The 13,190-nt window shown below is 38.7% G+C and overlaps 1 protein-coding gene across 3 annotated transcripts in view; it reads right to left on the minus strand.

Moving 5' to 3' along the window:
- LOC137640091 (mucin-2-like) overlaps positions 1 to 3,051 on the minus strand; it is a 135,386-nt gene extending 132,335 nt beyond the window's left edge. For all 3 annotated transcript variants that reach the window (XM_068372552.1, XM_068372550.1, XM_068372551.1), the window contains exon 1: positions 2,692 to 3,051. In XM_068372552.1, coding sequence (XP_068228653.1) covers positions 2,692 to 2,773 — 82 coding nt within the window. In that variant the 5' untranslated portion in view covers positions 2,774 to 3,051. The remainder of the gene's footprint in view (positions 1 to 2,691) is intronic.
- Positions 3,052 to 13,190: the final 10,139 nt, after the last annotated feature.

Here is a 13,190-nt window from a genome sequence, read left to right on the forward strand (position 1 = left end):
TAGCAAGTGCACAGTTAATGTTAATGGAGTCTTATCAAGTGAGTTTCCAGTGAACAGCGGAGTACTCCAAAGGAATGTGTTGTCACCTATGTCGTTTATCCTCCTCATGGACTTTGTAATGTGTAGAACAGTCAGAGATGGTGGAGAAGGATTGGGCTGGATTGGTGATAGGAATTTAGCAAACCTAGAGTATGCTGATGATGCTGGCCTTGTTGGCAGAAACACCACAGGATTTGCAATGCTTGCTTACCAGAATGCATGAAATATCACACGAGGTTGGGTTGAAGATGAATAGAAGAAAGACAGAGATGATGAGAACGGAGTATGTAATGGAAAATTAAATATCATTGGAAGGAGAAAGGATTAATGAGGTAGAATCATTTAAGTATTCAGGAACTATGATCTTCAATACATTGACAAAGAAGATCGTTACCATATGAACCCTTAGCAATAGCCGTCATAATTTAAAGCAAAAGCTAAACACTGATCAATAGTAGTGTCAGTAAATAAAATTTCATACGCTTTTGTGTAAACGTTAGAAAACGTTGATATATATATATATATATATATATATATATATATATATATATATATATATATATATATAGTGTGTGTGTGTGTGTGTGTGTGTGTGTGTGTGTGTGTAAAATTATTTCTGGTGATAAACTAGTAAAAATTAAGGACATTGCCTGGTGCTGTGTAGACTCAACAGGAAATTCAATAATATGGCGCAATTGCCTCATATAAACTTATTGTTTTCCTCCTTTGCCCAAACAACTTTGACGTAAGGATATTTAGACGAACCGTAATGCAAATTGTTTTGGATAAAACGGCATGAAATGTAACAGAAAATGACAACATCCTGGGACAATAGTAAGTACAAAACTTCTCTGATACAAGAACTATTTTGTATCAACAATGAAGGTAAAATAAAGTAGATTGTGCATGCATATGAGAAAAGAGAAAAATTTTTTTTTGCTTATTCTATCCACCACAGGTTTGGTCACGATACTTGGTATGGATGACAGGGAAGAGTGAGGCTGATGGAAAGCATAATAATTCATAATCAACATACAATAGGGAGGTTATGAGGCAACGGAGGAAACATGAATGAAAATGGGGAAGAAGCTAATCAAATGGCAAATATGAAAATAAGACTACTGAAGATATTGGATAACTTACTGGAACTTGGGGAAAAATGTGACATAGAGATTTTGAGCAAGGAGATCAAATTTATGAGAGGTTGACAAAGAAATGAAGAGTTAATCTAGAGCGTATCTGGCAGAGACTGAAGGTTTATAATCAAAGGGGAGACATTTTAATCCATTGTCTGGTAGGAGCAAACTGAGTAAATAATTTTCTGTAAAAAAGAGAGTAGTGTTTTATCGCTTTAATAAGTGTCATCATAGCCAAGTGATTTGATGAATTTTCATCGTGGGTGTAGAGGTGTGTGCATAATTCAAGTCAACTGTAGGTACGGTGAAAACCAAACACATGTGTATGTACAGTACACAGAAAAACCAGGGGATTCATAAAAATCACCAGCACAAGTCAGTGGTCATATGGACGGAGCTCAATTTTCCTAACACAAGCCCGCACAACTGACTAGTGTTTTCTCGACCTAAATATGTTTGTAGCCAAGACGAGAAGGTCCACTGGTGGTCCACCGATCAACCATCTGCTGTTGTAGAGAGAGAGAGAGAGAGAGAGAGAGAGAGAGAGAGAGAGAGAGATTTCAATGTACAAGTAGATAGGTATCTCATCAACAGTAATACTGTTCAGGTCCCCCATAACGTTTTAGCCGGTTAAATAATGGATTTGATAAAAAGATAGATGATTGATGAAAACCACATTAATAAATGTAATACGGCATGCAAAAAATGCATTCAATATGTATCTACGAGTTATGAAGGTGTGAACCTTAAGAAAAAACCGAACGCTTGAAAAAATTTGTATAAATCGTAAAGGTACGTGCACTGTAATAAACTATTTGAAAAGTCAATATAGAAGTGACTAATTCACTTGATATGTGGAAAGATCATCATTGGTAAGTAATTTTTTCACCAACCACCCGCTTTACTTTATGAGTGGCTTTGAAGAAGAATAAAGCAGTGGTCACTGCCCCATTCATCTTCTTGAAGAGTTTAATTCATAAATGAAATACAGTACTCCGTTAGCCTTACAGCTAATAATTCATGTTAATAGAACACACATATCAACTTTACTTTATCAATATTGTTAATAAGAAGAGAGAGAGAGAGAGAGAGAGAGAGAGAGAGAGAGAGAGAGAGAGAGTATAGTTAATGACTTTAACTTACAAAAAAGTAAGAAAAAAAAATCAGTGATGGTAAACGATGCCGTGACATAATAGAATGTAAATCAGTAATCAAAAGGTACTATCGCCGAGTGTCGAAGCTACAGTTTGCTGTAGAACCGTATCACTATCTAAACAAGTTTGATATTTCTCAAATATCAACTCAATTACCTTTTTCTTCGCAAAACACTTTATACCGCCCAGAAAAATTTATATTTTCATAGCATTTTACGCGTGACCACATAGATATCCAGCATTTTACAATATTAAATAACAACTAACAACACAAAACTCTAAACTTGGTAGTCATTTTCGTTATAGAAATAGACCAATAAAAAAAATAGAAATGTAGTCGTTTCTTCGTCCTTCTCACTTACCATTTAGCGCGAAGGCAATCTGTATCGCGAAGAGAAAACCAACGCCGAGAGAGGCGATCGGCCACCGTCTCTCTTTCCCCATGACCCCAAAGATTTTGTTCCTCCGCTTTTCCACTTAAGAGTTGATGTGAAGAGGTATTATAACCAAATAAGCACATGAAAAACACTCCACATGGACATATGTCATTACTCTACAAACACCATCACATAGATCCCTACGCGGGGTTGTATTCAAGTCTCTTAAGGCACCATTATTTAGGCCCACTTTAGGAGCCCATCACTTCCATTGCCATAGTCACATGAGAGAGTACATTAACCGTCACAATCCCGTGGTTGGGTTTCAACTGACGGAGGGTCTTACTTCCAGGCCACGCAAAGGTCTCTCTGTGACGGCTACTGACACACCCCTCCCCCTCCCCAATAACTCCCCGGAGGACGGAATTCCCCCTCACCCCTTAAGGCTGTGGTTTCAGCAGAGTAAAACGACGCGCTGGCATCTTCATATTTCAAAGTTGCCAGATATTCTAAATTATTATCCCTTCACATGAACTTAATTAAGAAAGAGATATTTTTATTCGATACTGCTTAATTTGACTTAAAAGATGTAATTCCATGCACAAACATGTCTTTCCTCCAACAATAATCAGTTTCACAACTGCGAGGGCATGTGACTCAAGATAGGAAAGAAACTAGCTATTGTTGTATGGACTTAAAGTACGTAACTAAATAGCTGAACTCAAAACAACTCTCTTAAAAAATATCAACCCAATAAAATGCTCACAAACTCGTACATCAACAGTACTGAAACCATCCCACACAAACATGCAATATATATATATATATATATATATATATATTATTGTTATTATTATTATTATTATGGTCCTGGGTCTGGGCACCAAAAATATATATTACATATCACGGCTGCCAAGTTGCAAAATCTCCCGAGTTCCAAAGTCACCTGCTTGTCTTTACATTACTCTGTTACACTTGAATAATACCCGAGCTCTGAGAAAATTATATAACTCCCAGATGGCAATATATAAAAACACTGAATATCTAAAGGTCTCTTACATATACTCAAAACAGCTGGGTAATTATTATAATACACTCTTTGTAAAAATAAACATATTCTATAAAAAATTACACTTTGAAAGAATTTACTCCAAAAATAAATGACTCGAAATATTAAATCTGAATAAAACCTTAGACTAAGACAAGAAAAAGATATATATGAAAATTATATAATTACTTGACTCAAAATATTAAATCTGAAAACTGAAAATTATACAATCACTTGTTTCACTGGAAATTAAATTTAACAAATATTTAATCTTGATAATTAATGAAAATAGGTAACCTTTAACACTCCAATGATTAAAATCTTATTGAAATTTACATAAAAGTAACTGATAAACTTACGATTTTTAGCTGACACAAAGGTTCCGGCCGGATAGCATTACAAATACACTTCACGTTTTAACATAAATCTCGCAGGGCCAGTTACAAAGATTTATGTAATACCAGCACGTACAATAACACAATAAATATGAAATCAACTCCACATTTTAGTAATGCTTTAACACACTACACATGATAAATGTTGAGTATAAAATTATTCACTTTGGAGAGGACACACACTCGAGGTACTTGAGGAGAGAGAAGAGGTTGGGTCTTTCATTGAGACAGGCTGGTACTCTTCTGCTCCTATGCATTCCTGAGGCTATATATATATTGACTTAATTATTCTAGATCCTTCTAGTTCGGGGGTCTAGAAGCTTGAGGGCCAGCTATGGTGGCGTAAGGTTGCCAACAATCACTATCGAACTGGAGATCTAACCTCGCTTGCAAGGTAACTCTCTCTCAGCTAGCTCTGCCCACCTCCCTCCTCGAAATAATAAAAAAGGATAAAACTAACCCTGGGTTTTTCGAGAAAATTCCTAACACGTGGAAATATAACACTTGCGTAATCTCTCACAAACATGATGCAATACCTATGAAAACGTAAAGAAATTACATAAGCCCTCATTCATACCTCGTATGATTCTTACAGCACACTTATTCGAGTTTGCATAAGACTTCGTAACAAAATATGTGAAATAAAAAGTTAATTCTTGAAACAATATAAATTTACATATACTGACTTGAATGAAAAATACAATGAAATGAACGACGAAAGTCTTAAGCAATTTACATACAATTATGTATGCCTATATGAGAGGACCTCACCTTACGAGCTGGTAAATACACAAATGAAATACATGAATAAAATATTTACTCTACATTAGACAAGCTCTGTAAATATATATATATATATATATATATATATATATATATATACATATATATATATATATATATATATAGATAGATAGATAGATAGATAGATAGATAGATATATATATATCCTGTCACGCTGGGTGGCATTGCAAAATTTATGACTACTTGGTCTCTTCTGGTTCCTCAAGTAGGGGAGAGAGAGAGAGGAGGTATCCTGAGGGATATTCAAAAACCACATTGTCTCATAAATTGCTGAAATTGCCATGTTGTAGTTAGGAAGGTGGGAGGGGTGGGAATGGTTGAATCTCCGTGTGCATGTGCATGTGCATGCATATTTATCTGGATGTTTAGCCGTCATTTTTGAAGAGTCGTGCACACTAGTATATGATGATGATGATGATGATGATTATATATATATATATATATATATTATATATATATATATATATATATGTATATATATATATATATATATATAGATAGATAGATAGATAGATATATAAACACTTTTCTAGTTTCTTAATCTTTTCTTGTCTTAGGGACTGAATTTTCTAGGAAAAGACGGATTTTGTTAGTGTGCAGTTCCATTTATTCAATTTTTGCCGAGAGATGTTTTAGTCAATAATTAATAGTTTTTGTCAGGACATACTTTCAAAGAAATCATTTGCTTATATAAGGCCAGTACATTCATACAAACGAAAATTAAAAGACATCTAAAACATTGAAATACTTCAAATGGAGCAGCACAGTAACAAATCTTGTATTTTCCTTCAAATTTCAATCACTGAAAAAACTAGAAAACCGTTGCCTTTACACACACACACACACACACACACATATATATATATATATATATATATACAGGCATATGTATATATGCGTGTGTGCGTGTGTAGACAGATAGATAAATAGATAAGTAGATGTATTTGAGACGTTGTAGGTCTCATCATTACACCTGTAAGTAGATACAAATATCCAAATTTTTGATAGGCTCAGTAAAACCTAAAAACTTTTAAGCAGAGGCTCCATTCCGGTAGGGAGAACGTCAACTTAAGCTTTAGCAAAATATTGGAAGAAGTTTGGTTTCATGAGAATGAAGAATTTAGAAACGAAGTTCTCATCAGAAAGAATAATCAGTTAATAGCACCTTTGCTCACAATTGCATAATTTATTTATCTATTGATTAGTTCCGGTCAAAGATTTTATTCAAGAACTCAGGATTTATAGAAAAAAATCTATCTCTCCACTATTTTATATAAATCGCATTGTTTTATTTCATACAGCATGAGACACGTTAGTACAAATTGGACAATGTTATTAAATTTTTACCATATTTGTTAACCTGAATTCATATTTTTTAAAGAAAATATTAGTTAACAATGTTACATTTCCCCAACTCTCCACTCGTCCTTTTTTTCTTATCCAGTTGATTGGATTACTTTTATGAAATTGGGCTACGTATCAGGGAGCTAGGGACTGTAATATCATTCAGTGATTAGGGGCTGAGGAGAAGCCTGCAGTTTCATTAGGAAGTAAAAGCTTAGGAGATCAAACAGAAAATTGTAAGAAACGAAGTTGGAATGGAGATGAAGTAGAAGTACATAACGCAAGGTCAGCTAGCCGATGAAGGAACATCGCAGAGTTAAGTAATGCCGTCAGTGTACCGCGTGAGGTGCTTCAGTATTCAGTTTGAGAAGGTGATTGCCGGAAAGTTATTCATTTTGTTTCTCTCCCTCTCTGGCTAGCAAACTTACGGATATCATTCATCATTGAACATGTACCTTTAGATACACAAAATTAATAACCAAAGAAATACTGAATAAACATTAAATAATTGTTATATTCTTTGTCTATTCTTTATTAAATGAGCCTTCTGCAAGGAGTGGGTTTTATTTAGAAAATAAAATTAGGGAATTATATTTTTATATAATTTCCCCATCTAATACTACGCATTTAATTCATAAGAGTTATATTTAAGCATTAAGATTAAAATAAACTAAGAACATTCATTTCCTAAACTCTGTTCGCGAAATTGGGCTGGTGTTATGAATTTTGGCCATATAGCTCGGTGCCGGGGTTTGTGTGGCCATTCAGCTCCTTCCTCCAAATGACTTCCTGTCTTAATCTCCTTTCCTCGGCGAGAGTACGAGTATTTTCTTCTGTTTATCATCCTTATGTGACCTTTTCATATCATTTTCACTTTTCTTTCTGTAGGTAATACTCTTTTTTTATATGGGGATTTTTCTTCTTAGATTAAGTATAGGCTTACATGTGGGTATGGTTACTTATTGCCCATCTCTGCCTATCCTTCCATTACTTCATCAATACTAATTCACTTAACAGTCTAGACAGTGGACACACGAACATGAGGTCAATGGAAATAATTATAGAAAGTAATTCTTTGAAGGCGATGTTGAAATAAAACTCTAAGGGAATTGTTCCCCAGAAATTGTTATTTGTTGGCGAATAGGAAATATTTTCCCTTATTCTATATACCTTGATTACAATAGTGCACATTCTGAAACCACGAATAATTAACGAATTGTGTAACATGTACGTATATATATATATATATATGCATATATACATATATATACATATATACATATATATATATATATATATACATATATATATATATACATATGTATATAAATATATATATATATATATATATACATATATGTGTGTGTATTTATATATGTGTATATATATATACAGTATATATATATATGTATATATATATATATATATATACACATATAAATATGTATATATATATACATATATATATATATATGTATATATATGTATATATATATGTATATATATATATATATACATATATATATATATATATATATGTATATATAAATACTCAAGTTCGTTTTGTTGTAATATTAGGATAAAGCTGCTAATTTCTGAACTGAGCATTGTTGAGGAAGAAGGTAACTACATAGGCCTCTTGGCGTTAAACACTTTTCGATTTTTTTTTTTTAATGGATATTTACTTTTGATAGAATATTCTATAGTTGATAGGCTTAACATTGCTGATTTGTAGATAGGTGTGTTTATAGCTGTTGATATGGAATGCACTTACGATAGATATTTGGCTAGATATTTTTGGATGACAACAAAGGTTTCACGATGGAAAACTTGAAACGTGAATATTCTCTTACTCATTTTCTGCGATGATGTTGTACCAACCATGTGTCACACGATCGTACATAGTTCATTTTGTGTATATATTATGCTTGTACCTTCGCTCTTCCCTCGCACTAAAATGAACCACATTAAACATGTCTGCTATTCTCCTCTGTAACAGTGTCTGTTTTTCAAACATGAAAATTCTTGTTGCTTTGAGCTTTTGTATATAAAGGAGAGTGTTCTATAATATATTTACTCAGTTGTTTTCACATCGTCTTTGAGTCACAACCTTGTCTCGGCTCGTCACATTGGTGACCCCGGAAGTCGACTTGCTCCTCTCGCCTTCCACCCCCCCTCGCCCCTCCATCGTTAGTACTATGGCAGACTCTACGGAAGTTGGCGCTGTGGCTGCTCCATTGAAACTTTCATCATTCGCCAGCGGAGAGGCGTTTGCTTGGTTTCAGCGCGCAGAAGTCCAGTTTCGCATCAAGGGCGTGACTCGCTCAACCACCAAAGCAGATTATGTTCTCGCGCCGATACCCGAGGACACCTTCCCGGAAATATCCGACTGGCTTTGTGAACAAGGAGACACCCCAATAGCGTATGATGCCCTCAAAACATACCTTCTGCAGCAGTACTCGCCGTCGCCAGCCGCCCATATAGCAAAGCTTTTTCAGCTCTCGCAACAACCGTTGGGGGACCAAAGGGCTTCGCTTTCCCTCAGGGAAATGACCAGTATCGCTTGCCTGCAACCTGCCGCAGACGGCTCTCCTCGTGAGGTAAACCTACTTCGTGCCCTTTGGATACGCAGTTTACCCGGACCTATACGCACTGCCATACCCGATGTCGATAGTTTACCCATAAAGGACTTGATGACCAAAGCCGACGCCCTTATGGACAGCCACTTCAAGACCTCCATCAACGCCTCCACCCCTGACGAAGAGGACGCCTATTCAACGTCAACCGAAGCTGACGTGAATGCCGTAGGACATACACGCCTACCCCGTGACGTGCCAAAGTGGCGACAAAGCCACCCACCACCCACCACTCGCTCGCGCCCCAACCAACGACTTCTACAGCCACTTACTACCTCCCATCCGCGGCAGTTTTGCTACTACCACTTCAGGTTCGGGGCAACCGCAAAGAAGTGTGCCAAGGATTGTCAGTGGCCAAAAAACGTGTAAGTAGGCCATCGCTCGTGGCGGTGGCCTCCCGTGTTTCTAATCTTTTATTTTTACATGATGCAGGAACAGGCGTGCGATTTTTGGTAGACACGGGTGCTTGTCGCTCACTTTTGCCAAGGGAACTCTTCAGGACACGACGTAGTCTGTCTACGTCTGCTGACGTCCGCTTGGTAGCTGCCAACGGATCTGCGATACCCACCTACAGTTACGAGAACCTCACACTATCGTTTGGAAACAGTAAATTCAATTGGAAGTTTCTCGTTGCTGACGTCACATTGCCAATCCTCGGTGCGGATTTCCTCTCTCATTTCTACCTTCTGGTCGATGACGCCCACTGACGATTGGTCAACGCAGACTCGTACTTGTCGACACCTCTTCAACCCGCCCCCTCCAACCTCGCTCTCCACATCAGCGCACCCATGGATGCCTACGCCCACCTCCTCACGTTGTACCTGGAAGTTTTCCGTCCAGAACTTCGCCAAACGCCCACGGCTCCTGCCAAGCACGGTATTTATCACCATATCAAGACAACGGGACCCCCAGTCTTCGCAAAATTCAGACGTCTGGCACGGGAACGATTGGCAGCCGCCAAACAGACGTTCGCCGAAATGGAGGAAATGGGCCTTTGCCAAAAGGCCTCCAGCCCATGGTCGTCACTCTTACACATCGTTCTGAGGAAAGACGGCTCCCTCCGTCCATGCGGGGATTACAGGCGCCTGAACATGCAAACAGAACCGGATCACTACCCCTCCCAAACATTGCCGACGTGACCTCCTACCTGCACAAAGCTAAGGTTTCCTCTACGCTCGACCTCCTGAAGGGGTATTATCAGGTGCCTATGAACCCAGAAGACATCCCCAAGACCGCCATCATCACTCCGTTAGGTACATACACATTCAATTACTCCTGTTTTGGCCTTCGTAATGCTGGGGCCACGTTTCAACGTCTCATGGATGGCATCTTAGGGGACCTCCCATTCTGTGTATGTTATGTGGACGACATACTTGTGTTCTCCTCCTCAAAAGAGGAACACCTCCGTCACCTGCGCATCGTGCTCGACCGCCTGCAATAAAATGGCCTTGTAGTCCGGTACGACAAGTTTACCTTTGGCGCCAACAAAGTGTCGTTCTTAGGGCATAGCATCACTCCTGAAGGAGTCTATCCCCTCCCTGAGAAGGTAGCAGCCGTTCAGGACTTCCCCGCGCCCTCGACCATCAAAGCTCTGCAAGAATTTTTGGGCATGATCAACTATTATCACCGTTTTCTGCCAGCCATTGCCACCACTCTTGCTCCCCTCCACACCTCCCTCAAGGGCAAGCCAAAGGACCTGAAGTGGGGTCCCCTTCAAGAAGCAGCCTTCTGCAATGCAAAAAAGGCCCTATAAACCGCTGCGGCTCTCACTTTTCCTATCCCACATGCCCCTCTCCGTCTCTCCACCGATGCCAGCGACGTCGCTATTGGTGCAGTACTCGAGCAGGTGGTCAACGGCTCGCCCCGCCCATTGGCCTTCTTCAGCAGAAAACTGTCCAAGGCAGAATCGGGTTATTCTACCTTCGATCGCGAATTGCTGGCAGTGCACTTGGCTGTCCGTCACTTTTGCCATTTCTTAGAAGGTACGCCCTTCGTCATTCGCACAAACCACATGCCTCTGGTGCATGCCTTCACTTGACAGTCTGACGCCTGGTCCGCCCATCAATGCCGACATCTATCCGCCGTGGCTGAATACAATTGCACCCTTCAATACGTCCCTGGGAAAATGAATCCCGTTGCCGATGCCCTGTCAAGAAACACGTTGGCTGCCGTTCAACTGGGATTGGATTACAATGCCTTGGCTGAAGCCCAACGACAGGATCCAGAGTATCAAGCATGTAGGACATCCTGCACATCCCTCCGTTGGGAAGACTTCCCCCTCGAAGACTCCAACACCACCCTCCTCTGTGACGTCAGTACTGGTAGACCGCGACCTTGGATCCCTGCTCCCATGCGCCGGCAGGTGTTTGATTTCATTCACGGCCTTTCACATCCCTCATGCCGTTCTACTGCACAGCTGCTGAAGGCAAAGTTCATTTGGCACGGCATTTCTAAGGATGCTAAGGATTGGGTCCGCGCCTGTACTTCTTGCCAAACTTCCAAAGTACATCGACACATGAATTCAGGAGTGGGCACCTTTCCTCAACCTCAGCGTCGTTTCACACACATTCACGTCGATGTTGTAGGTCCCCTACCCACATCACAAGGACATCGTTACCTGTTTACCGTCATCGACCGCTCCACTCTTTGGCCTGAAGCCATTCCCATGGAAACTGCAACGTCCGCCTCATGTACATCTGCCTTACTCTCAGGATGGATTTCAAGATTTGGTATCCCTGAGCATATTACTTCTGACAGGGGTACCACTTTCACCTCTCAATTGTGGACATCATTAGCGAATCTCCTGGGCATCACCCTACATCAGACAACGGCCTACAACCCCGCTGCCAATGGAATGGTTGAACGTTTTCATCACACCCTCAAAGCAGCTTTGATGTCCCGCTGCAAGGATTCCAACCGGTATACTCGGCTTCCCTGGGTCCTCCTGGGACTAAGGACCACTCCTAAAGATGCCCTCGACGTCTCAGCAACTGAAATAGTGTATGGCGATCCGTTGGTCATCCCTGCCGAATTTTTTCCTTCTACAACCTCCTCCGACGATCTCCAGCGCATACGTCACGTCGTGGGAAAATTTACTCCATGCCGCCAGACGTACAAGCCCCCAGCGAAGCATCACATACCGACAGACTTGCACTCTGCAACGCACGTCTTCCTGTGCAACGGCACTATCAAGCCACCACTAACGCCCCCTTACACGGGCCCTTTCCTTGTGATCCGACGCAGTCCGAAAGCATTCCTACTAAGCATTCGTGGCAAAGAAGACTGGGTCTCCATTGATCGTCTAAAACTTGCTTATCTCCTGCCAGATGACCCGCCTACAGTTCGCCTCTCAAGATCAGGGTGCCCTATTTAACATGTACAGTATGTCATTATGCATGTACCTTCGCTCTTCCCTCGCACTAAAATGAACCACATTAAACATGTCTGCTATTCTCCTCTGTAACAGTGTCTGTTTTTCAAACATGAAAATTCTTGTTGCTTTGAGCTTTTGTATATAAAGGAGAGTGTCCTATAATAAATTTACTCAGTTGCTTTCACATTGTCTTTGAGTCACAACCTTCTCTCTGTTCGTCACAATGTCAACCTTTTCTATTCCTTAAAAAACCTTCAGTATTTATCTTGTCTTTTACTTTTTTAGTCTTTAGCAAGGATTATCATGTGGAATTTAAAAAGAGAGTATCATGCAATATAGCTGATATACTAGAGTACGCGACCGGTAACAATTGACAGCTAAATATTCATATAGATATGCACATACACACACGCACACACACCTCCTCCCTCTCACCAGTGTATAACTACTCACTCTCTCCGCTACCTGAGGGACCGGGAAAGGTGAGTGTGACCGACAAGATATATATATATATATATATATATATATATATATATATATATATATATATATATATACATATATATATATATATATATATATATATATATATATATATATATACATACATATATATATATATATATATATATATATATATATATATATATATATATATATATATATATATGTATATATATAAAATAAAGAGCAAATGTCTAGCAATATATATATATATATATATATATATATATATATATATATATATATATATATATATATATATATATATATATATATACCAATAAAAAAATTTCTAGGAAGTATCAAAATGCAAATTCTTAACATAACAACAAATTAGGAACGTAAATACTTAGTAAAAAACATTTCTAATGAGATAAATA

The sequence above is a fragment of the Palaemon carinicauda genome, chromosome 4, assembly GCF_036898095.1.
Source record: "Palaemon carinicauda isolate YSFRI2023 chromosome 4, ASM3689809v2, whole genome shotgun sequence".
Lineage (NCBI taxonomy): Eukaryota > Metazoa > Arthropoda > Malacostraca > Decapoda > Palaemonidae > Palaemon > Palaemon carinicauda.